At 29.0% G+C, this 26,135-nt stretch overlaps 5 protein-coding genes across 8 annotated transcripts; 2 read left to right on the top strand and 3 right to left on the bottom strand.

Annotated features, from left to right (window-relative positions):
- Window positions 1-1,252: 1,252 nt before the first annotated feature.
- Bm172 (Uncharacterized protein) lies at window positions 1,253-8,246 on the top strand (the record flags this gene model as incomplete). 3 transcript variants are annotated; one of them, XM_043079920.1, is made up of 12 exons in its annotated part: window positions 1,253-1,273; window positions 1,958-2,068; window positions 2,483-2,613; window positions 3,035-3,344; window positions 3,834-4,089; window positions 4,392-4,600; window positions 4,928-5,202; window positions 6,306-6,444; window positions 6,574-6,743; window positions 7,134-7,316; window positions 7,667-7,715; window positions 8,127-8,246. In XM_043079920.1, the coding sequence occupies 12 exons, from the start codon at window positions 1,253-1,255 to the stop codon at window positions 8,244-8,246; spliced, it is 1,974 nt and encodes a 657-aa protein (XP_042935854.1). The 3 variants fall into 3 exon arrangements, with proteins under 3 accessions (XP_042935854.1, XP_042935855.1, XP_042935856.1); XM_043079921.1 differs by lacking the exon at window positions 1,253-1,273 and having other exon boundaries at window positions 2,009-2,068; XM_043079922.1 differs by lacking the exons at window positions 1,253-1,273; window positions 1,958-2,068; window positions 2,483-2,613; ... (4 more) ...; window positions 6,306-6,444; window positions 6,574-6,743 and having other exon boundaries at window positions 7,201-7,316.
- Window positions 8,247-13,929: 5,683 nt separating this feature from the next.
- Bm4753 lies at window positions 13,930-16,603 on the bottom strand (the record flags this gene model as incomplete). 2 transcript variants are annotated; one of them, XM_043079918.1, is made up of 11 exons in its annotated part: window positions 13,930-14,070; window positions 14,227-14,303; window positions 14,539-14,600; window positions 14,715-14,795; window positions 14,972-15,114; window positions 15,231-15,329; window positions 15,436-15,529; window positions 15,761-15,954; window positions 16,041-16,212; window positions 16,337-16,446; window positions 16,544-16,603. In XM_043079918.1, 11 exons carry the CDS (start codon window positions 16,601-16,603, stop codon window positions 13,930-13,932), a joined length of 1,233 nt encoding a protein of 410 aa, XP_042935852.1. The 2 variants fall into 2 exon arrangements, with proteins under 2 accessions (XP_042935852.1, XP_042935853.1); XM_043079919.1 differs by having other exon boundaries at window positions 14,227-14,294.
- A 91-nt stretch (window positions 16,604-16,694) lies between these two features.
- Bm173 (Uncharacterized protein) lies at window positions 16,695-17,331 on the bottom strand (the record flags this gene model as incomplete). The annotated part of the gene is made up of 3 exons (XM_043079917.1): window positions 16,695-16,711; window positions 17,148-17,178; window positions 17,254-17,331. The coding sequence occupies 3 exons, from the start codon at window positions 17,329-17,331 to the stop codon at window positions 16,695-16,697; spliced, it is 126 nt and encodes a 41-aa protein (XP_042935851.1).
- A 458-nt stretch (window positions 17,332-17,789) lies between these two features.
- On the top strand, window positions 17,790-18,446 carry Bm8512 (Uncharacterized protein; the record flags this gene model as incomplete). Its single annotated transcript, XM_001902912.2, has 1 exon — window positions 17,790-18,446. One exon carries the CDS (start codon window positions 17,790-17,792, stop codon window positions 18,444-18,446), a length of 657 nt encoding a protein of 218 aa, XP_001902947.1.
- A 920-nt stretch (window positions 18,447-19,366) lies between these two features.
- Window positions 19,367-24,709, bottom strand: Bma-pdpr-1 (pyruvate dehydrogenase phosphatase regulatory subunit precursor, putative; the record flags this gene model as incomplete). Its single annotated transcript, XM_001902913.2, has 20 exons — window positions 19,367-19,558; window positions 19,698-19,892; window positions 20,006-20,120; window positions 20,187-20,251; window positions 20,571-20,660; window positions 20,832-20,948; window positions 21,122-21,215; window positions 21,326-21,468; window positions 21,638-21,780; window positions 22,014-22,172; window positions 22,237-22,429; window positions 22,540-22,664; window positions 22,770-22,919; window positions 23,012-23,138; window positions 23,310-23,434; window positions 23,569-23,650; window positions 23,733-23,902; window positions 24,055-24,191; window positions 24,294-24,407; window positions 24,627-24,709. 20 exons carry the CDS (start codon window positions 24,707-24,709, stop codon window positions 19,367-19,369), a joined length of 2,619 nt encoding a protein of 872 aa, XP_001902948.2.
- Between the last annotated feature and the right edge of the window lie 1,426 nt (window positions 24,710-26,135).

Genomic DNA, 26,135 nt, shown 5'->3' with positions numbered 1-26,135 from the left:
ATATTTTTTTTACTGATATTTATGATAGATGGATAAACTTTTTTTATCCAATCATCATTAGGTGCCTAGGATTTTTTTTTATTTTTAAATCTTTCTATTCCTCTTTTCCTTATCACTTTTATCACACACACACACACACACACATTTCCTTTTCTATTCACATTTCAAATTCTCTTCTTAATTTGTTTTTTTTTTTTTTTTCTAACTATTCTTAGATAATGAAAAATGAAAACTTCGCTTGGAAAAAAAAGAAAAAATTGAAATTTTCTGGTAAAATTTTTTTATCTTTTCTTTGATCTCTGCTGTTTTTCCATATTTTTGCTTTTTGATATTTATATATATATATATATATTTTTTTTCTTTTGTGGCCGTAATAAACATTGCTTCTAAATATAACAGAAATTGTTTTCCAATTGCATATAATATATATATAAATTATCATAAATAGACAATGACAAAAGATTTCATTACACGGACTATTAGGCAAACTATAAGACATTAAATGAATTCCGTTTTCTACCCTATTGATATGATAAAATTAGATTTTCAGTACTTTATTATTAGAAAAAAAGAATTATTTCCGGGTCAGCGTGCTTTAAATTAAATAGAATAGTAACATTTGATTTCAGAAAATTACAGCTGTTTCGGATTCAAGAAAGCTACACACAATATGTTGGCATCATTTATTTAGGATGTAAAAATTTTTAACTTACTCGAAATATCTTTAGTGTATTCGATAGTAATGATTATATAACTGATCATCTGGAGTTTTCGATTTTTAGGATCATTCTCGACGATTCTATTCTGATAATTTCATTAGTTTTGATTGTAAATTTTATCAGATTAAATGATATTAAATGGATTAAAGATTGAAGAGAATGATTTTTGATTGATTAATAATCAATGAGTAGAGAGAAGAAATGAAAATTATTGGATAATAGAAAAGTATGTGATTTCTTGAAAACATTTCTCACATTTGATTAACTGTCATGTTATTTTTTTTTAAAGAATTATTTGATGAGTAAATATTGAAATGATGATAATAAAGAAGATGAAGGAGAATGTGTGTTTAGTATAGTTTGAGATGTTGTTAAGAAACGAATCAGTTAAGAAGATAAGCAATAGAAAATGCTAATAATTTCTTCTTTCTGCTTTAGCTTTTAACAGTTGTTCTGCTTTGTTGATTAGACGACAACAATTTATACTAATAATTTGAAATTTTTACTTGGGAAATACATATAAACTGGAAAATATGTCAGATGGAACGATAACGGTTTGTTTTATTTTTGTTTAACTGTTTAATATGTGTTATATCATTCAGGATTATTCCCCTTTATTCATTTATTTATTTACTTATCATTCTGTTGTATTTATCGCTTTGTTTTAACGCTATCAAATAAACAATTATTTGTTTATAGTAACTTTCTTCTTTTTAATCTAAAATTTAATTTAAAAAAATTGTAATTCAACAAAATTTCTGAAAATACATTGGAGAAAATATTGTTAAAAGTTGATGCAAAACCAAAAAAGTTACTACTGTATGCTAACATAACTAAAAGTATTATTAAGCATGACGAGAAGAAGAATTTATGGTTTAGTTGGTATGATGAATATCTTGGTGGAAAAAAATGCTTTAATTATGCCGGTACTGATTATTCCGGATAGATTCGGTTTATGAAACAATGAGATAGCTTTGATGAAATAATTTAAATTTGTCACAGTATTAAATGATTTATCAAAATTTGCCAAAACTGGTCCTTTATATTAATTTGTTAAACAAAGAAAAACAGCACAAGAGAATAATCTTTAATCATATTTGAAATCTAGATTACTAGAACTCACTGCAAATTAAATTTGGATGTAATTAAAAATAATTTATGATCATGCTTAATTAAAAACTATAAATATTTTTTCTTTAAAAAAAAGAAAAAAACATTAATTTTAAACTCATTTTTAGGAACAATCATCGATATGTGAACAAAAAAATGCACATGAAGTATGTGCCATAATGAATTGCTCATTTAGTGCAGTGAAAAAAAAGCAAATTAGTGGCCATCGGGGTGAAAAGGTTATTGCTGATTGTCAAATATCATTAAATTAAATCAAAATGTTGAAAAATTTGATTAATATTCATATTCATTACCATATTCTTTCCAAAATTTAAAATAAGCTAGAGAAATGATTGATTGATTAATTGATTAAGTGAATGATAAGAGATGAAAACAATTCTAAGACAGCAACAAATATTGATACACAAAGAGTAAAAGTAATGTTTATGTGCGGAAATTAGATAATATTGATTAATGGATGATGGATTAAATGATTATCAGTTTTAATTATATGATGCTTAATGCTTTGTGTGAATATAACTTAATTTTTATGTACGAAATGAATTACTTATAATTTTATATGACACAATTACTGCACAGCAATTTAGTTTATCGAAATAATTGAAAATGTTTGCAAGTGGTAGTTTTTACAGGTGAAAATTATAAATATTGATAGAGAAGGATATGCAGAAGTTGAGAAAGAAGATGGAAAGAAAGGTTATATTCCGACTTATTTCCTTGATCTAAATACGGTACCAGGTGATAATTTTGCTCAGCAAATAAGGTTCGTCAAATAATGTTTTACTTTATTTTTATATTTGTTACATTATGTTATCTTTAAAATAGCTTAAACCAATCAAAAAAAAGAGTTTAATTATCATAGCTGCAATAACTACTACTAAAAATGTCTTTCGGCTCAAATTTATTAACAATGATTATTACAACTGAGATAAGTAAGCTTTTCATTCTTATATGCTTTATAGTTTAGACTGAGAAATTATTTCAAATTTCGTACAATTGAAGATAAATGATCTTTCGCATTCCATTTCAAATAATCAAATTATGCATTTCAATTGTAAAAAAATTATTTTTTACAATTTGAAACGACTATTAAGCAATATTTGAAGTATAACATTTCTTATTTAACTGTAACAAGTAAACAAAAAAGAAAATGGAATTTAGCATTAAATATAATTTTATTTCAGATATCGTCGAAAATGGTATCATTTAGTGGATTCTGGTCAGGAAATATTTTTCAAGGATAATCCGTCCAATTTATTAAATAATATTTCATATTTAACTAATTTAGTATCATTTCTACCTGTTCAAAAGCAATCTTTTTCGCTACTATTTTCTCATTCGCATAAAAGACCAATTTGTATTGAACCTTTACAAGATATGAGAATAAAATTAGGCGAAAAAATAACTTTGATGTGTAAATTTTTCTCCGAAGAATCACATACGATTACTTGGCGTGGTCCAGTAATTACAGCTAAACGTCAATATGAAGTTACCGTAAGTACGGAGCTTTTTTTTTTTTTTGTTTCATTTATTATCAGCTAAAAAAAATTGCAATCAATTTAATAGTTTGGTTATTAGCAAGTTTGATAAAAAAACGAATAATTTTTTTTTTTTTTTTTTTTTTGTTATTTTTTGAATATAACTCAAATTTCCTTATGTAAATTTTTTTAATATTATATTTTCTATATATTGTGACATCCTGAATACTTTTTCTACCAACAGTTTTAATTTATTTTACACCTTTTCTCTTTCTATCTATCAATCGTATTGTAATTCACAGTTAGATATTGAGATTTCTCGAGCATTCTTTTTGTTAATAATCTTAAATGTTAGTAATCAAGGTTCAATCTTAAGTGATATTTTTGTGCATAATTATTCTCATAAATGTGTATAATTATTAATATTTTTATATTAATATATGCTCCTATACATAATTATAATTATTGGACTAAAAAAAAAGAGAAAAAAACTTTTCCTTTATAGACAAACAAAGAAGGCTATTCACTGTTAACACTTAAAAAATGCGTTGAAGAAGATAGTGGACAATACTGGGTTCAAGCTGAAAATATCTTCGGTAAATGTCATACTGTCGCATGGATTACAATAATTGTACCACCTGGTATTACTCATATTACAACATGTAAAGCAGTTAATCGAAATAGTGTATTGTTGCAGTGGAAAGATGCAAGAAAGGGTAATTCAAAAAATGTGTATTATGTTGTGGAATATAAACGAAAAGGTAAAATTTTTTTTTGATATTAATATTTCCTATATTATTAATTTAATTGCTCTTTCTCATTAACATTTATGCTAATTTTTTCATTTAATTCTTTAATTTTTTGATTTAAATTTCTTAGTATTATTTCTTCTGTTTATCTTTTTTTTTTTAATGTAATTAAGTAATATCTCACTGTTAATCTACACATACTTTCATTATAACTGTAAACAAATTAAGTTTTACATATTCTTCAACATATGATTATGCGTAAGTTTTTACATTGAAAATATCAGTATCCCCTGCAAAAATTAATATTGTTGTAGATATGAGCGATTATCAGATAGCAATGGAAGGTATCATTGGTACATCGACAGTTATCGCTGATCTCAAATCTACTTTCCACTCCTTTCGCATTTATGCATTTAACGAATATTTCAAGGGTAAAACTGGCCCAACTGCTGACGTTGACTTAAATTTGGCTTTTTTACAATCTTTATCATCAATTACTTGTATTGGTGATGTTAATGCTGAGGTGATAGTTATTCACGATTATTTTCTTCCTCGTTCTCATTTACTTATAATTAATTATTCGTTTAATTACTCATCGCTTTAAGTAATTCAGTGAAAATGAAATAATCGATAATAATAATTGATAAATACTTGAAAACATTAAGTTAGATCTTGATTTCTTCAAGTGTGATTTTAATTTTTAGATTTTTTAGATTTTCATTTATTATCTATTTCATACTTTCATATAACGTGTATTTTTATGTATATAAATTATCTCTTAGGTAATTTTTTTTGGTTTTCATTATTTTCAATTTTTTTTTTCTGAAATTATATTTTAACAATTTGTTAGACAGATTATATTGATGAAGCAACATATTCAAAAATTTATGACATTGCTCGCATAGTATACAAAGGAAAATTTGCTTACGTGAAAGAAATAATACGTAAAAGTGACAAGAAACAGTATGCAGCAAAATGTTTCATGCGTGAATTCACACAAACTGAAAATGAATGGGAAAATATTCAACGTGAAATCAGTGTTATGCGTTGCATTCGACATCGTAATATTGTTGCTTATCATGGAGTTGTTAAACTTAACAATCAATTAATCATGATTATGCAATGGTAAGATATTTTTATTCAATAGAAACTTAACAATCAATTAATCATGATTATGCAATGGTAAGATATTTTTATTCAATAGAAACTTAACAATCAATTAATCATGATTATGCAATGGTAAGATATTTTTATTCAATAGAAACTTAACAATCAATTAATCATGATTATGCAATGGTAAGATATTTTTATTCAATAGAAACTTAACAATCAATTAATCATGATTATGCAATGGTAAGATATTTTTATTCAATAGAAACTTAACAATCAATTAATCATGATTATGCAATGGTAAGATATTTTTATTCAATAGAAACTTAACAATCAATTAATCATGATTATGCAATGGTAAGATATTTTTATTCAATAGAAACTTAACAATCAATTAATCATGATTATGCAATGGTAAGATATTTTTATTCAATAGAAACTTAACAATCAATTAATCATGATTATGCAATGGTAAGATATTTTTATTCAATAGAAACTTAACAATCAATTAATCATGATTATGCAATGGTAAGATATTTTTATTCAATAGAAACTTAACAATCAATTAATCATGATTATGCAATGGTATGATATTTTTATTCAATAGAAACTTAACAATCAATTAATCATGATTATGCAATGGTAAGATATTTTTATTCAATAGAAACTTAACGATTATCCCGGGCAGTTGTCATGAGTTACAGTAACGACAAAGTTACAATTAATTAGCTATAAAACCAAATAAAGTTATTGCTAGTAAGAAATGTGTTATATGGAATAGTTTTAAGAAAATTAGCGGAATATTTCAATAAAATACATTTCGTTGACGTTGAGGACTTATAAAAAAGATTTTTAACATTAAATATGAAACATTTTTATTGGTATATTTGAGCTCTTTTTCATAATGATTGATAATTTTGATTATTTTTCCCACTAAGTATTGTTTTTTCTTCTTTTATCTTATTTTTTGATCAGAAAATGAAGTAAAGTAATCTAATTTATCTAATATTTCATTCAATTCATTCATAATTTTCTGACTAATCTAATCTGTTCCTATGATTTTCTGATCAATGATTTGCTTTAATCATTGTGCTATAATAATTAGCAAATATTAACAGGTTAAATGGTCCACATCTATTAGACTATATAATACGTCTGGGATATATTTCTGAAGTATTAATTCAACGATTCTGTAAAGATCTCCTATTAGCATTAGAATATCTTCATTCCTTTCAAATTGCTCATCTTGCTATTCGGGTACAAATAACTTCTTATTCGATTTTTTTTTTCTTTATTGAAAATGCAAATTTCAAATTTGACTGAATTAAAAAATTAAATAAATTTCCTCTTTTTTTGTTTGTTTGTTTTTCATTATTTTTATTATAGCCGGAGAATTTATTAATGCATATTAGTAATATTGTACGACTTGTGGTGATCGATTTTGGTTCTAGTCGATATTGTAATGAAGAAGCAGTTGTTTGGAATCATGGTGCAATTGATTTTGCTTCACCGGAACAAATCTCTCACCATGAAGTTACAATAAAATCAGATATGTGGTAATTAATTAATCAATTAATTAATATTAATTATCGATTTGCCATCATAACCTAATGCTATTTCAAGCTGAATGATTATGCATATATATGCATCCATAAAATTAACTTTGAAGATGAAAAAATTAACTGTATATAAATCAACTAGTAGTTAATTAATTGTTATCGACTTTCATATCAACTTCTACACAAATTATCATCGATAATAATTCTTATCACCTCAGCCTATTAACGCTATCTAATTTGTTTACCAAAATATATCAGAAAAATATTTACCAAGCTATTGTGATTCTAAATCACATCACATTACTATGATACACAAACAGTTTTTCAGTTTTCTAAATAATTTTGGGTTCTTGATTTTTTGTTTTATAAAAATTTTTTAACCGATAGGAGTTTTGGAATTATATTATATACATTAACAACCGGTAGAATACCATTCGACGATGAATATTATGAAATGATACGATTAAAAATTTTATCTAATATTTCAACAATTGATGAGATAAGAATTTATCGAATTTATTCACAGCCAATTATTGCATTATTGAAATCTGTAATTGTCAACGATGCCGGGTAATGGTTTCATTTTTTATTTTTTTAAAATAAAATAAATTTTGAATCACAATGCACTAATTTTCTTTAAGTCTCACTTTTATAATTTAATTTCCCTTATTTCTAATTCGTATTTGTAATTTTTCCGTAATTTCAATTATCTCAAATGGATGAAATAGAATAAAAGAGATTTGGAAGAAAATGAAAAAAAAAAAGAAAAAAAAAAGAAAAAAAAAAAACGAGATTGAGAAGGATTGTTAAATTTGGCAGTGTTTGTGAAAGAATAGGGATGGTTACAAATATTTCGATTCAAAATTTTGCATATCAAAAAGTAGAATTCAAAATTTGACTGGATATATTTCAATTTATAGAGCTCGATTGTCAGCAACAGAATGCCTGAAAAGCGAGTGGATGCAAAGTGTTTGTTTTTGAATTTATGAATCGAAATTAAAATATGTGTGATTTAGAAATAGGAAATCATGTTTATTAGACTTAGTAAGTACACTAAGTTATGGTGTCACTTTGTTCTCATGAAAAAAATATAAAATCAATAAAATAGTTAAGAGTAAACATCGCTGTTATAGGATTTCTCGGTGTAACTATTATCTTTCCTTGATGATATCAATATAATTTCGAACAAAACGCATTCAGCTAAAAAACTCAAATTTCAATTCGGTCAAAATCAAAACTAATTTAAAAAGCAACTCAAACAAATTTTCTTTTTGTAATCCAAATTAGGTTAATATGTGTTAAAAGTTTTAATTTTATTCAGAAAAAGTATTGAAAAGTTACTTTTATTTTTTTTTTTTTACCTTTTTGAATTAATTATAGCAAGGAAGCGAAGAACTTTTTCTCGTAGATTATTTGGAAGATTACAAGGAACGACGTAAGGAGCAACTTCGAAGGATTGGTGATTTATTTGAAGATTGTGAATGTGTGTCTATCTGTTGAATTGTATCTTGTCGTAAAGGAAACTTTTAAAAATAAAAACTGAAAATAAATTTTTATATTTTTAATTGGCATTTCTATTTTATGAAAAATTACTTATAGAAAGAAATCGAAGATTCCTATAAATAATTTCTTAAATTTCCTGCAGATTTTTTTTTCAATTGCTTGTTTTGTAATTCAATCGAAATTGCTGTTGCATATATGTATATTTTATTATGGTGCATTGGTGATAGAAACGATGTCTAGTGATGGTTTTTGAATTTTCTGTGTGATAGTTTTTTCTACTGAAATTTTATTTCATCAAATGTTAATTTGTTTCTATTATGTAAATGGACTCGAAACTTTCAAATATTTTCTTCCTTCAATACTGAAATATACACTTACACTTTTAGGATTCATCCCCATCTTTCAAACCGAATTCCAATTTCCTACGTATTAAGAAGTTACAGTCGCAGGCAGAAATACTTCTGAAGAAGAATCTATTCAGACTATTAGGTGGAGATTCCTTCTTTCCAAAAAAGGTACGGCAAGTGAACTGAAATGTAAAAGTATTAAACTCAAATGCGCATCGGAAACTACAAGAATGTTGGAATAAAAGAATATATTCAAAGCTGAAGCCTGCTTTTAATGGAAAATTTTGAATTTAAATACAATAGGAATGGAAGAGTACGGAAGGGAACAAGTATTCCGTAATCTAAAATGCATATGATAAAAAAAAAAAATTACAAAAAGTAAAAAGATGGTATGATTACGTAAACATAAACATTGAGCAATGTAATAAAGTCACGAAGAAATCATAAATTAATAAAATCCGATCAAATCATTTTAAAAAATTTTGTTAGAAATTTGAAAAAAAAGAATGAAAGAATGAACGGAACAAATGAATAAATGAGTGATAATTGATAACAAATGAACAAACCAATTGATACATAGTCGATATCCTCAATGGCACTCTCTTAAGGGTCGTAAGATTGAAAACTGAGAATGTATTAGATAAAGGTGAGAAATTAATGCAAAGTGCCTACGTTAGAAATTCGGAAAAACTAACAACAAACATCAAAAAATCTTTGAAAGAATTCAGGAAATTTTATATTAGTGATAGATTTATATTAAATGAATGAAAACGCAACTAATTTCAAATTGAAACTTATATTCTATATGCTTCATATACACATACTATTAGTTTAAATAAAAAGCAAAAGTTGAAGGGACATTTCTGACAAATCATATTAAAAGCTTTAAAAAATGTCACAATTACTCACAATGACAAAATAGCAAATATCAAGCAACAAGAAGACTTCCAGCTTGACTAATAAAAAAAATTTACCTATTAAACACAACGTATTACCTAAAAAATTTCAAAGTATCATTGTTTATCCTCTCTACATACTAACAAACGAATATCATTAATTCCAAACTGAAAAGAATCCCGAAAATCCCAACAGTAATACCACCCCGCCGATAAGCAAACAATTAATTATAACTAAGGAAGTCTGGGAAAGGAAAATAGGGTGAAGATAAATAGGGACTTATTGGGCAGAACTGCCCGAACGAAGACAATAGGGACTTACTGGGCAGAACTGCCCGAACGAAGACAATAGGGACTTACTGGGCAGAACTGCCCGAACGAAGACAATAGGGACTTACTGGGCAGAACTGCCCGAACGAAGACAATAGGGACTTACTGGGCAGAACTGCCCGAACGAAGACAACTACAATGGTCGCCCTCCTCCTTCTTACACTGCTCTCCCTGTCAATGCACACAAAGATGCCAAGCAGTCTTCTTCCGTTTTCTGATCGCATACAGTAATACTTTTCGTTCTGCACGCAAGCAGGTCGATTCATGGATGAATTTGTCTTCTTCCGAAACACTAACTATACTACTAGTGTATTGCATCAGACTAAGCAATGAGTGATTTGTCACGTCATGCTGGAGTGGCTTTTGTGTCAGTCAGACAAGACCGCCCCAAGAGAGAGAGGGAATAGAATATATGTTGACTTCTTCGGGATTTCTGTACGTATTGATGGGTGAATTCCACCATTCCAGCAAAATTTGCATATATGATCTCAGGGGAGCGATGTTGTCAGCAGACTAACAAAGATGAGAACTTCAGCGCAGTTAATCTGCTAGAAATTGAGGACAATTTCACCGATCTGTCGACCTGAAAAGGAATAAAGTGCTCCTGTAGTATAACCAAAAAAAGAAAAAGACTCCGCTGCAATCAGTAAATAAAGTTAAGCACTCAAAAACTCTGTTAGGTGAAATACATGATAATACAATATGTACTGGTTATTATTTTACTCCAAATGAAATCATGAAATCGGAAAAACTGAATTGTCCTTAAAATACAAATTGCAGCATTTTGTCAATAATCGAAATTTAAGTTTGAAATATTAAAAATGATCTAAAACTATGATTACCTTAAAATTTAGTTAATTTCGCGACACAAATAGTGTTGGAAACTTAATTATTAGAGTTTAATTTAGTATTTAAGTTGAAAAATGACCACACCGAATGTGACCAGTGCCCATACAGAACATAGAAAATAATCAGTTAAGTTCCAAATACGTCTTTTTTCTAATTAAATTATATTTTTTAGTAGTTTAAAAACTTAATAAAAATAAAATTTGATAATACCAGAACTTATTTCTTCGTTCTATATACAAAAACTCTTACAAATTGCAAGATTTATTCAATAATCAAATTCAAAATTTCAAATAAAAATTAATTTTAATTGCAGATGTGATTTGAAACTGTGAATATTTAAAAATTTAATTAATTTCGCGACACAAATAGTGCTAAAAACTCAATTATTAAAGTTTAATTAATTCTTCAAGTTGAAAAATGACCACATCGAATTTTAATTTAAAATTTGTTTTATTTGTAAAAATAAATTAGAACCATGACTAAATAATAATTTGATTAATTTCGCTACTGAATTAATGTTATAACCTTAATAATTAAGCTTTTTTTTGAAGTTTATTTTATTTTTTTTGCTGCGAAGTGATCAAATCGTAGATGACCAGCACCCAACAAATGCAAACTAAATAATCAATTGTCTATTTTTAGAAAATATTTTTAAAAAATATCTATTTTTTTTTAGTGAACTATTTTTTAATACCATTTAATTAAATTTTAACACTTAATTAAATTAAAATTTTTGTATTAGTAAGACTTTTTCCCAGTTTAATATGCACAAACCCTTCCAAATTATTGGTTTATCAAAAAATTCGATATTTAAATTTGTAATAAAAATTAATTTATTTGCAAAAATGAATTAAATCTACATTAAAATTTTTTTTCGCTACTTTAATATTTTTCAAAAAACTTAATTATTAAAGTCTGTTTTATTATTTAAGTTGTAAAATGATCACACCGTATATGTACCCATGTAATGCATATAAATTAATCAATTTTTTTTTTAATGAATTGCTATTTTTTAATAGTTTTAACACTTAATTAAAATGAAATTTGATATTACTAGTACTTATTTCCTAGTTTAATGTCAATTTACAAATTCAGTCAATGGAAGAAAAAATTTTAAATCGGAAAAATTCCAAGTAAATTTTCAATTTATGGTGCAGAAATTTTTATGATAATCATGTAACATCATCATGACATTATCACTTACATCAGATTTATTATATAAATTGATAGAGAGTTATGTTTGTATTGATATTATTTTAAGTCAAAGAAGTACATATATGAAATTATTATTTCATATGAAATCAAAAACAATGATTTTTTTGCTTTCTGTTTTTTTTTTTTTTTTTTCTCGACCATTTTCCAAATTACTTATATTATTATTGTTAAAGTAAATCTTTGAGTGGTCACATATTCTCATAAGATGACGTTTGCAATGCAATAAAATATATTTTTAATAGTTATATAATCAAACTAAGTCTGTAAGATTATATATATTTTTTATTGTTATAAAACATTTTCGGGTATATAAGCGGATCTCGTAGTTATAAGGTCATAGTGAAAGATTATGTATTGGTTATTTCTCTTTTTGACCACTTTTAACACATACCTCTCTCTCTCTCTCTCTCTCACTCTCTCTCTCTCTCTCTCTCTCTCTCTTAGGAAACGAGGAACAATGACCACATAATAAAGTAGCCATCACACACAATTTCCTAAGATTTCTATCTGTATCAGAACTTTCTCGTTATTTAAAACTTGTTTTATGTATAATTCAATTGAGATTTGAAAATTTTAGCTTTTTTAAGAACTTCATACCAATTCTGCAAATATTTCTCTAATCATTGCATATTATCATTAATGATGCTTTCTCGATCTCTTATCAAAACAACACTTTAAGCTTACACATTATTTTTAATACAATAATTCCAACTGAAATCTTCATTTTAAAGTTTAAAAAAAATCGGCTTAAAGGTTTTTTGAAAGTTTAGTTTAAAAAAAAAATTAATTTTAACACAAATGATTCATCTTCTAAGCAAAACAGCAATGTGAAAGTGAAGAGCAATGCTAATGTCCACCTGTATCATACAGAATGCACTGTTGAGATGCGAAATATCTCATAAATCACTTCGCCTTACTATAAATTATTTTTTCAGAAAAACGTTTAAGAAGTCAATGACGTGGTCACAGTGCAACACGTCAATCTAAATGCGACAATGACCGAAAAGATCGAATACGCCAGCATAAAATAACGAATACTTAAAAATAAATACGAATATGTCCAAGTATAAAGGATTCTGAATTCTTTGCCAGTGTGATAACGATAAAGTCAGCAAATAGATGATCTTTATCATTTAGAAAGAATCAGTACAGAATACATCAAATGACCAGCAAAATGACCAGCTATGACCAAAGAACCGACAACACACATCACAGATAAACGAGAGAGAAACCAGCGCACGTGTAATGTGAAACAACAGAAACATTTCATTCATAATTTTTCATGAATTTCTTTTTTCCTTCCCATGAAGAATGACATGAATCTACAGTATTTCGTATTATAGAAAAATTTTAAGAATTTAGGAAAAAAGAATATGAAGAATGCTAAAATATCGAAATTAAAAATAGAATGCAAAGCATGCAAAAAAATTAAGCCACGAAATCATTCATTTACAACATATAAGCTAGAAACATTTGACACAATTGAAATAATAAATTAAAAGAATTATCAGCCGATTTGTAGCCCTAACTTCCAGTTACTGCTCAACTGCATATCGCACGGAAGTATTACGTTAACCCCACTCAAGAATATCAAGAATATTGTAATAAAAATATAATAAATACAAGTACTGAAAAGTGAACCTCTTTGTTCCAATTCCAATAAGTACTAAACTGATCATTTAAAAAAGGGCTTCTAAATAAATAATAAGCATACATACTGATATGAAACGATTCCACAGTATTTTTTTTTTTTAAGAGAGAGGAGAGAGGGGAAGGAGGGAAGAGGGGGGGAGTGAGGGAAGGGGAAGAGGGAGAGAAGTTCAGGAAACAAAAAGAAATATTTATCTAAAATGTTTAAAAAGTAAATAAAATTCACACCCATGTTCCTGCAATCTCAAAAGAATGTCATACTTATAGATTGTTCAAAACTGCATAAAGTACTCGTTTCCGTAAAATTATGTAACTGTTTTTGTTTAAATAAGAGATTTTTCCTTCCTCTGAAAATCTTTTTAAACAGTTCTGGAACCACTTTCAAAAATCAATTTATTGATTTAACAATTCCCATGCATCATCGTCCCAATCCTTTTTTGACTCTGCTTTCTTGCTGCCTATTGTGGTTGGATTTTCCTGCACGCGAGCCATTTTATTATCATCCAAAGAGAAATCAATTAGTGGGGGCGTTTTCTAGAATGAGTGTTATTATGGGAAAATGTAAAATTAAATAACCATTAACATTTTTATACGATAAACAATGACAATCAGTAATTTTTTATAAGAGAAATAATGGCCAGCATTAATACTTTTCATTTAATGAAGTTTTGCAAAAATAGGAATACAAACTTCTCTTTTCGCTCTTGTTGATGTTTTGTTGCTAGATTGTTTCAGATCTGTTGCCGAATTTAATTGAACTGAACTGCCTATACATGGGATTACCAAATATAGCAATGTAAGCAATCCATGAGAAAAGATAACTTCTAAGAATCTACTTGCCACATTTAAAAACATGGCTTAAAATAGATTACTCTGTTCACCTATCGTTTTATTCTGAGTTATCTGATTTACTTTTGAAAGTTTTACGGGACTGGTGTGCAAAACGGAATGCAAAATGTTCATACCTTTTATAAAGAAAAAAAAATTAGAAGAAAGACTAACCGTAATTGAAAAAATCAGATAAGACTGAAGGTTTTGGAGAGTTACATTGAACTGAATTATTTCTAAAATACTTCAAATATATTCTGATGATTATGAGGTGACTATTATGAGATGCATAAATAATTTTCGTGTAACCTCATATTCGCGAGCTTTGTTATAAAATAAAAAGTACTCACTTGCATGTTTGGTAATTGCTTGATTGTTCCTCAAATAATCTACTCTCTTGATTTTCTGGTGTAGCTAAGTCTTCATAATCGCTAAAAATGAAATGAAGTCTCAGTGACTTGATTTCTACGCAAAAATCTAAACCCTTGTGTTATTTAATGATTACAAAAAACGTCATAACTGTTCATCGATAGTAAAAGTTTTCTGGAAGTAAAAATTTCTACACAGCAAATAATTTTTAGGATAAAGAACAATAATAACTGCTAACCTTTTTCCTGGTACAACGAAACCTTGTAGAGATGGACTTTTGATAAAATTTGATATTCCCATCCATGATCTGGACCCTATTTCGGTGGCTTTCTGCGCTAAATTTCCCAAAGCTGGTTTATTTAATAATGACCCATCTCGAACCTAAATTCCCGTAACGTTAAATAAGATAATTTAGATCACACTTAAGTTATATGAAAATTCCTCGTGTGGTAGTTTTGCTTAAATTCATAAAAATTTAGCAGGATTAGATTACTAACGCTTCCACTGAGTTCAGTAGCTTTAGCTGTTGCTTGTGAGCTGATATCTTTGGCATACATAGCAGCGGTTGTAGCCCCCTTACTTAGCATATTCCAACCCTAAAAAAATAGTTGAGAATTATTTATCTGCAATATCTAATCCCAAATTCCGCAAATTTTTTACAGCGGTAAATAAAATGAATTGCAATAAGTTATTAAAACTTACTACAGAAAGAGATGACAAAGCACCAGACAGCAATTCATTGGATGAATCGGTATTATTCATCAATACGTTGCCAAAACCTTGATAGCGACTTCCACTAAAATTTTTAATAAAATTATTTTTTCGAGAATAAAAAATCGTAAGAAATACACAACTAGAACGTAAGTGCCTTTAAGATCATTAGAAAACTCAATCACAGAAAGAAATATAGTTTGAACTGCAATGTAGCTGCAGTGAAGTAGAGACAATAATGTAGATCTACAGGAAATGGTAAATCTTAAAGATACAAAGATATAAATCGATTTAAAATAAGAAAATAAGTAAGTACGAATTATTATAATCAGAATGATATGAATCATTTCCAATCTGAGTTGTGTTTCCTCCATAATAAGCTGATAAACTATTTGAACTGCTGTTTCCACTGATTTGGGAATGGGATGGATTTAACGAATTGTTCGGAGTATAATTTTTCGCTGGTGACGTTTCAGCTGACCATTCACGGCCTTCTGATTCTGTTAACACCTGAAAATAGGAAGATTAAAGTTTCTGTGAAAGTATATTTTCGAATGTTTATTTAACTTGGTGTGACAAATAGTTAAAAATCATGCCTTATCTCTTAAAAGAGCAGCAGCTCTTGAATTATATTTTTCTCGAAGAGACCAGTTTGATCGATAATCTGATTGACTTTTTAAAAATTCTAATGCTTTTGTATTGCCTCCAACTTTCATTTTGTTCAGCTCATTATCCTTCCACTTATCCATTGTTGTGGATCGCACAAAACTAAAACAAAGATATTTTTGTTTATATTACCATACGACTATCAATACAAGAGGTTTAAATAAAGTTTAAACATAAATAAATAAGACAAAATTATTTTCGACAAAAAAGTATGAGCAAAAACAACCTGACGTGTACACCTAAACCACGATGCAAACCAGAACAGTCCAAACATAACCAAATCCCATACGTTACACTGGCCCATTGAGGATTACTAGCGCCACATTCAAAGCAGATCTAATAAAATAACATACATGACAAAGAAAACTGATTCAAGACTAAATAGCAAGAACTGAACAGACTTTTTACTCCTAAAAACTTAAAAAAACCTAACGTTATTTCCAGGAACAGCTCGAATGTCTTGAATAACACGTCGCGTCCTTGGACTAGCCATAGTAATTAAATGATTTCAGCACATGAGAACACACTTCAGTAAACAAATATTGACCAAATTCTTTTACTTTTATCTCTTTTTAAATGATTGTTCAACGTTTGCTGCTTACTAAAATGATTATAAGATTAGATAGATCGTAATTATATGAGCATATCTACATCAATCTACCAAACTTTATTAGCATTTGAGAGAAATATCTGTTACAAATTCTGTTCAAATTCGTCATAACTTTTCAACATATCAATGCATGTCACAAAGCAGTGGACACAACTGCACGCTGATACTAAATAAATCTCTTGAAATGGATTTAGGCATGGTTCTTCTAGCTTTCATCGAAATATCTATAGTTTCACTTAATTATCAAAAGTAATAATGTTCTTTTGAGGAATTAAAAATAACGACACGAGAACTTGATAATTTTCTAAAATGAAAATAGTTAAAGCACTGAATCGAAACACATCAACATTAAGTACAGCAAATCTTAAGATCTAGAAATATCTTTAGACTCTTGCTTTCTTTTTCAGTGCACCCTGAAAAAACGCACCAAAAAGAAAGACGTTGGGATTGACGGGTAACTGGTGAGACGAACGAATGACGCAGGCAGCGAGTTAAGGTATCACGTGTGTACGTGATCCGGGATCGTAACGAACTCGTGCCCACGTCCAAGTATTACTGAAGCTAACAAATGCCTGAAATAAAAGTAATTGAAACAGCACAATTTCTCTCATACCCGTTCACGTCCCTAAAGCGTGCAAAATTAGCCACGGAACGTTCGCAAAACCCAACGCATAGGCATGAATTTATCTCGCAAATTGAGTACAAACCTAATTAAAGTAATTTATCTGATTTGATATGAGAGCCAAGTATTTCCAATTCAATTTTTTGTTTGTCCAAAAAGACTTGAATGGATCATTGATTTTAATTAGTCGCATTTCTAATTAAAATGAAGAAACACTTTTTTATATATGTTTATTCTTCTATTAATACTTTGTTCTCTTCAAACAATTATTTTATGTCTGATAAATTGTAACACTCAAATTTCTGTATGAACGAATATTTAAATTTTTTTAATAGAATTATGTAAATTACATTTATGTTATAAAATAGAAATTCTATGTAATGATTAGCATTGCATTAATTTACTTTATTTTACATTAAGTGATACTGAGGTGAACTATTTGATATAATGTTCTGTAATGTACCTATTAGTTTCATCATATTTCTCCTTTACTATTTATTATTATCATCAAATGATATATATGTGAAAGCGACGAAAGATTTGAATAAGAAGACGAGAGAAGAACAATGGTTAGCAGATAGAAATCTATTTTTGGATATTGATAATGCCCGTTCGGATACAATTGATAATATTACGGATGCATTTCTTAGTATTACAAACAGATTAGTAAAAGCTGGTCGTTTAATGGTTGAAACTAAACGTCGAATGATTATGTTTATTGATGAAGTTGGTGAGATGAGTTATGATTCTAAATGGGCTGTGCTTGGATGGTTTGCTGCTATGTTTCTATTTCCTATTATTACAGCTGCAATTGTAGCTATAATTGTTGCTCTCTTCTTTCAAAATGAACTCTCTAATTTGCAAATTTTTTTGCATACTCGTTGGGATGTAGGTGATAAGCCGGATATTATTACTGAATGCAAAGCAAAACAACGTTTGGGTAATTTAGCTTTGCAAAATTTATATCATAAAATGAGTCGACATCCGGAACGACTCCTTCCAAAACAAGCAAAACGTGATCCAGAAGCACTGGTTCGTGAAAAGATCGAACTAACACAATTGAATGAAGCAAATCCTGCAGAAGCAAATGCTCAAGGTCCATAGTAGGCATTTATTTCATTACCAACGTAAATTTATTAAGAATTCGGATTTAGCAAATTATGCATTATGAACGAGTGCTAAAATGTGAAATTATTCCTTTGTATCTGGTTGTGTATCTGAAACAATAATAGAAGATCCGGGAATAAAAATTCGAAGCACATTTTAATCAAACAAATGTTGTGTTCAATAATATCTGATATGCTTTATTTCAACTATCTAGACTTCATGGCTCCTAAAGTTGATACTTTAATTATGCACATTAATGCAGATACTAAAATGAATTACACCGCAACATTAATGATAGAACCAACCTATTACACTGATTGGATAAGAAACCTTAGAACTTATCACAAATTTCTGAAGGAGGAAATCAATGGCAGCCAAATACTGGGAAAGAAATTTCCGGTCTATAATTTTCGTGCTTCAATTGGTTTAAATCACTCTTTGAAGTGAAAACAAATAGAATTGTAGAATAGAGTGAGTGCATATTGAATGACTGGAGCAAAGATTTCTCCGTGCAGTTTATAATATTAGTATGCTACAAATTTCTCCACAAATTAATATAGTCAAGAAAATGCATAGTGACATTAGAAACAATTAAAGCTACAAAGTTTAATTGAAGAAGTGTGCTTGATAAAGCACCCTAAATACCTGTTTCGTGCATAAGGACTACAAATTGAATGGTTTCATCTTTATATCCTAAAATTTGATTGGGTAATTTTTCTTTTATTGAAAATACTACTGAAAGAAATATAAAGATGAAAACAACTGTACAGTGAAACCGGGAAGAGCATAAATTAAGCACAGTTAAAGAATTTCCAGACTAAAGAAATGCAACGTTTTTTTGTGCAGAAATATAATAATTAGATGCAAAATTTTAAATAACAGAATACAAGTAAATAGATAAGGAAAGGATACAGGCTTCACAAAGAACAACCACCATCTTGAGTTGGTCGATAATGATCAGGTTGTTCGGAAGAAATCATAGGTAAGCTTGGCGTGAATAAATTTACTTGTACAGGAAAGAATTTTCCCGCTATATCCAACTGATAGCTCCCATTTTTAATGTATTCAATCGTCATTTTCTCCTTAGTTTCAATATAACCAATGCATACCTAACAAAAAGACAATTTTGTAACTTTACAAATTTTATAACTACATTTGAGCAAATAAAGAAATAAAAATTCGTCCTCTACATTTAAATAATCACCGAAAATTGTTTGTAACGAATGTGTATAACTAATGGAAGATTACCTGACAATTAAGAGTATAGCCATAAGCAGCCGACGTTGTACGTCCAACTGGCTCGCCATATCTGTAAATTAATTCACCACCCTGTGGCCATGGATCATGATCTAAATCATGATTACCCACGAGTAGCTGAACAAATCGTTTCCGAATGCCGTTTCTTTTTTGCTCCAACAATGCGTCTTTCCCAATAAAATTCTTCTGGAATAAAATCCAATTTCGGAGAATTTTTTTTTTTGAAAAACATGGCTTTTCTGGGACTGAATACTTTTCATAGAAATATAAAACATTCCAACATTTTAGATTAAACATACATGAAAATCAACACGATATGTACGTCCACACTCGAGTGGTGTTACATCCGTAGAAATATCTTGACCCCAACAAACAAAGAATTTTTCGATACGCAACTGCCTCAAAGCATAATACCTAAACACAATCAGTAAGAAACAATAAGCTGCAAACAGTTACTAAACAAAGATATCGAAAACCAACCCTGCATGCATAACACCATATTCTTTTCCACGTTCCATCAAACGTTCATAAACATTTTGTACTACCTGAAAAATATTTTCTTATATTTAAAGTAATAAAAATCTGAAAAATGCTTCCAAAACTTTAAGTTTTTTAATAAATTTATTTATGGTTACCAAAGTTTGAATTCAAGTTAGTTAAAAAACATTCTAAAAAACCCTAATTTCTTTTTTTTGTGGTCTTCAACAGTGATATAAAGATAGTTTACTAAGCTAACAAAACAAATAAATAATAAAAAATGAACATAAAAACAATTCATTTAAGCATCAAGTAAGCTCTATTCATGAACCTAAGAAACAAACACCTGTGTGATTCAAAAAGATGAGAAAAAATTATATCATTCACCTCATTTGGGATATACATTTCCCATTCAAGTTCCCCGGTATGCGTCAAACTTAATGCTCGGATTCCAGTAGCCATTCCAATAGCTATTTCCTGAAAACCAGATCTTCACTATTGCTTGCAGAAGATAACATCTAAAAGTACGCAAACTGGTTGAGAAGTCAAAAAGGAACTATCAAAATAATAAAGATGAAACTTTTTTCTCATTTTTTTCTGTTCCTTGCCATTTGTTCTTACATTAAAATCTATTTCAAATAAATATACTCGTATAGAAAAAGACGGGAAATCACATCTGGACATCGATTCTCCCGTAAGTTTTTCCATTAAAGCTCGTGAGCTTGGTCCAACGACATCTAACACAGTATAATGCCCCGTAACATCCTAAAAAGATGCATTTCCATTTCTGAATATATGGATAGACTTGAACTTTAACCAGAAAGCCGAACTAAAAAAAATGACTTTTTGTAGCTTCTGGACTTTTACAGAGTTGCGAATTTTAAATTCAAACGATACTTTAAGGCAGAATGCAAAAAAAAAAAATAATAACTGCTAACTCCAACGTAAATTTTATGTCCCAATTTCTTCACCCACTTTTTTAACCATAAACAGAATCGTAGTTGCTGTACAGGAGGCACAATAGCAAAGAATCTGCAAAATATTCGTTAACTGCCAGACACTCAAAATAAACAAGAAAAAAGTAATCAGAATGTACATTTCTATTTCAATAATGTCTACGAAAATATGCTTAAAAAACGCACTGGTCTTCTTCCAATCTGCATATTGCACAGTCTGAGACAAAACCGCCCTGTTCGTTTTGCATGCCAGTGTAAACTATAGAACCTACTGGAACATTAACATTTCCTGAACAAAGGTATTGCAAAAATTCCACCACATTAGGACCCTAAAATAAAAACAATAGACAAATAACAATAAAATACGGCGAAATTGTAATCAAAAAATCATTAAAATTTTGATTCTAGATGTGAGGAAGTAATCAGATGATTCAAGAATAGTTAACTGGATAGAAAGTGTATCTGAAAATATGAAGACAGAGTGTCCACCGAACGTACTTCAATGTTGAATTTGGCAAAACTGGACAGGTCAATTACTCCAACACGTTCTCTACACGCATCATATTCACGAGCTACAAGTTCAAACCATTCTGGTCTACCAATCAGCGAGAACTGTCCACTGTAGAAACTTAATGATGTATCTGAAAAAATTCACTTGAACAAACTATTTTAAACATAAGAATAAGAAATTTTTTAGTTTTATTCACTTAGAGAACTATTTCACATCACAAAAACTATTTTGTACACAAGCTCAGAAACAAAAGTAGTGTATTTAGAGAGTAACCTTACTCTCTAAGCATAAATTCTGAGTGAATAAACCACACTCAATTGCTTATGCTTTCTGGAAATAAAAATTTTCTTGACAAAAAGCAACCTTCTCCATCTTCTTCTGTATACCACAATGGCCTCTCATATCCCATTACTTCACCAAATACAGCTCCAGCTTTTTTAAGTTGATGATAGATAGGGGATGTACGCAAATTCCGAGCAGTTTGATATTGATGATATTCGTATGAATTTGTAAACAATTTGGCTAAAATAATTTAATAATGAATAATTCAAATTCTTTCAAGGTAAAACGGAATATTAAATGATACCTGCTACTTCAGGAACTCGCTCAATTAGATATTGTGGACTCGCGTGCAAATCAATAAATCGCGTTACTTCTAGACGTGTAATGTCAACCGGCAATGTCTCACCACAGACTAATCCAGCAACTAGATTTCCAGCGCCACCAGCAAGTGCCAATCCTTGTCCATTGAAACCTGTTGCAACATAGTATCCTTGAATCTGAACAATGGATGAATTTACAATTTTCAAATTTTTAACACAAAGAGTATTTGTTTTAGAAACTCAAACGGTCACTTTTTCAAAATTCGACATTTCAAAAATAAAAAAACCTGAGCTATTTCACCAATTACGGGATTTTTATCGACAGTATATGATTCAGCATTACAAACCAGTTCACCACATTCTGTCTCACCAAGAATGTTGCAACGATTCAATAAATTATTCAGCGTTGGATCTATAAAGTTCTAAATATAATATATTTATTTCTAATTAAAAGCAAATAGTATTATAAATATTTCTGAGATTGGAAAATATTCAGGTTTTTATTTTTGTGACTTACAAAATTTATCCCAGTCTGGTGATGGCACTATCCATTGCCCTAGTATTCTCTGACGACTCAATGAACGGAAATCATCTTGAGTAAAACCTGCACACAGCGTCCGCGATTCATCCATAAACAGATAATTTTTCTCATCCACGTGAGTAAAAACTAAATAACACGTAAATTGTAAAAAATAAATAAATTTAAATATTTTTAATTAACGCTATATCTAGAAGCAATATACAAATTAAGCATCTTACTTGGCGTACTGCTCTTAATATCTTTATCGGGCAATCGCTTCGTTGACAGATATGTATATGTCGCAGGATGAGCAGCGATAATCACATGGCCTGCTGGCAGTTTACTAACTCGGGAAGTACCACACCACTGTAATACATTATGTGAAGATATAAATCAAATCCAGACACCTAAAGTAGAATTCGAAGATTCTGAATTTGAAAAGTCACAAAAATCAAACTTGATTCGTTTTTACTTAAAAAATCAAATTAACTCCTAACTGCTTTGAAGAAAACACGGATAACTTCAAAAGGAACTCACAATTCCAGTAGCATCAACATAGCATCCAGTTTCAAATTGTCCTTGATTGGTAAGTACTCCTACTACTTTTTGTTCTTTATCAACAAGTACTTCTTCAACAAAACACTGTTCGAATATTTGTACTCCTAAAAAATAAACTGGATTTAGTATTGAAATAACGCATCTAAAATAGACTTATAAAATTCATTTCTACGGAATAAATCTGAGATTTTAAAGTGTCAAACGAGTAAGCGTATAATTAATTTATACGGAAGCTTACCATGATCTCTACCACGCCTTCCTAATGCTTGACAGAGACCAATAGGATCTAAAGCAACATCATTTGGCGAGAACAACGCTAACTAAAACATAAAAACGGAAATCAAAATTGCTCAAATGGTAAGGAAAGAAGGTTTGACTCGAGAAAAATTTTTATAAACTAACCCAGATGCCATTTGTGCTAATTGATTTTGGAAACCATCGCCGCATCTCTTCCACACTGTTATACAGTTGTGCTTCTTCGCCGTAAATGGTTGAACGTGAAAACATTCGTCGCAAGCTTATTTCACCTTCTGGCGTATTCGTTAAATATAGTCGACCACAGCGGCTGTACCCTAAGTATTCAGTTAAAATAAGCTTATAAAATAAAATTTTTACAAAAAAAGAAAAAAAAAGAAAACGGAAAACTTTAGTGAAAGTTTATGATAAGAAATGAATAGAATAGCCATATATTCAACAGAATGGTAACAGAGGAGTTCACATTAACTGAAATTGGAAGTTTGACGTAAATTGGCATATAAATCCAATGAATGTTTGGCCATATATTGTTTAGCCGGATCTTGCCAGTGCAATGGAGCTGTTACCAGGCCAGCACTTACACTCGTTGCACCATACTGGCCAACACTTAAGGTATTATATATTTTTAAAAAATTTGTTTTCTTTTTTAGAAAGTAGCTGAATGAAAAAAAAAAAAAAAAAACTGCTTTGGAACATTACAAATGTTACCGATTTCGCTCAAGCAAGGCAACCACCTTGCCACGTTTCGCCAAATGATATGCAATCGAAGTACCAGCAATTCCACCGCCACCAACGACCACATCTACCACGTGTTTTTCATTACTGCAACTACGTCATGCTCGAGAATTAAGAACCATTATCTTATATTTACTTATTGCATATCTTATGCTAAATAATATAATTAGAATTGAAAATTACTGGATGCATTTATTAATGTGAATGAAAAGAAATGAGAAATGCAGAAATGATTCTAATAAGCATCATACTAACGATATTTAAATTTTCACTTTAAATTGAAAAAAAAAAAGATGAATAACAGACCTTCGAACATGAATGTTATTATGTTTTTGACTGCAACATTCCAAGATTCGTTTCATCAAACAGTTCAATCTGCATATTATCATACCTGTTCACATCGAACAGAGAACAGTTTCGTTTTGATAAATTGTAGATCCTTCCTTGACGGATAAAAAATACATTTAAATAAAAAATGCACTTAAAATCCACATCTGAAAAGTTTTATTAGTTTAAATGATAAATATAAGTTCAGCTTGAACGAAGCTATAATGATAGAACGATATGCAAATAAAGAAACCAAAGTTAATTGTTTTGATTGCTACATTCATGTCAATATGAAAAATATCCGATCTATTTAAAATATAATCAAACTTGTGCAACTGATTATCGAGTAATTTCTCTTTTCAATCATACAGTTTACGATAATAAGAAATATAAAAGAGTAATGTTTGAGATTTCAGATTAAGTGTCTTTTTATTTGTAATTTGAAAAAAGAAAAGAATAAGAATAGCTTTACAAATAATATTTTTTTATTATATGTTTTAGCCAAAATCACAATTTACTTATTATCTATTAAAAGCTCTTAGCTATTGTGTTTTACTGCCACTTTTATTAAGATTTTATCACGGAACACAACTAAGCTTTTATATATTCTTTTACATATTCTAACTGATAGTAATTGCTTGGAAGAGTTAAATTTAAAATTCAGTTTTAAATGTCCTTTAAAGATTCAACAGTGCATTGACTGTATTTAAAGGAAGTATTGTAAAGAAAAACAGATTAAATCCAACGATGCTTTTTAGATTATAATTTTAGCATTTTCAAATAGCTCTTGGAAGAAGATTTCGATCGTTGAAAGTATGGTTTGTGCTACGAAATTTTGGCATTTCTGGATTGCAGAAGCATTTAAGAAAGGTTTCACTTAAAATTTTCACTTCTGTATGATTCATTTATCCTTCTGAAGGTCAATTTCTTCCTTCCTTTCAGTTGTTAATAATTTTATAACAATCATCCTAAATGACAGATGATTGACCTGGCAAAGAACTTCGAAGCACTCATCCAAGAAGATCAACTGCTTGAACTATTCGTACCACGAACTTTGGGAATGGTATGCTTCCGTTTAAAGGTTTGTTATGTTTCAAAAGAATTTCCAGTCGAATTTTCAAACAATAAAATCGTATTTGCAAGTTATGCAACTTAAGTATAAGAAAAAGTGTAGTACGTGAAACTATTGATTATTTTATTAATTCACGTAAGTTATTAGAGATTGTATGGAAAAGGGTGGAAACAGGTTGTGCAATATGAAGCAAAACCAATAGAACGAAGAGATGAAAGAGAGAATCTACAGTTATGAGAAAGTTTTAATCTGTTGATTTCAGCAGTTTGCATCAACAAAATTAAGATTTCAATATCGAAAGAAATTGAAAACTTTCTTAACTAGATGTCATTGTTGTTGTCATTGTCATAAATTCATAATGTTGACAATAGCTTTATTCTTTTACGAGCATATACGATAATAAATGAACAAAGGAA

The sequence above is a fragment of the Brugia malayi genome (genome assembly GCF_000002995.4).
Source record: "Brugia malayi strain FR3 genome assembly, contig: Bm_v4_Chr3_scaffold_001, whole genome shotgun sequence".
Taxonomy (NCBI): domain Eukaryota; kingdom Metazoa; phylum Nematoda; class Chromadorea; order Rhabditida; family Onchocercidae; genus Brugia; species Brugia malayi.
The sequence above is the reverse complement of the archived record's forward strand: the minus strand, read 5'-3'. Positions and strand labels throughout refer to the sequence as shown.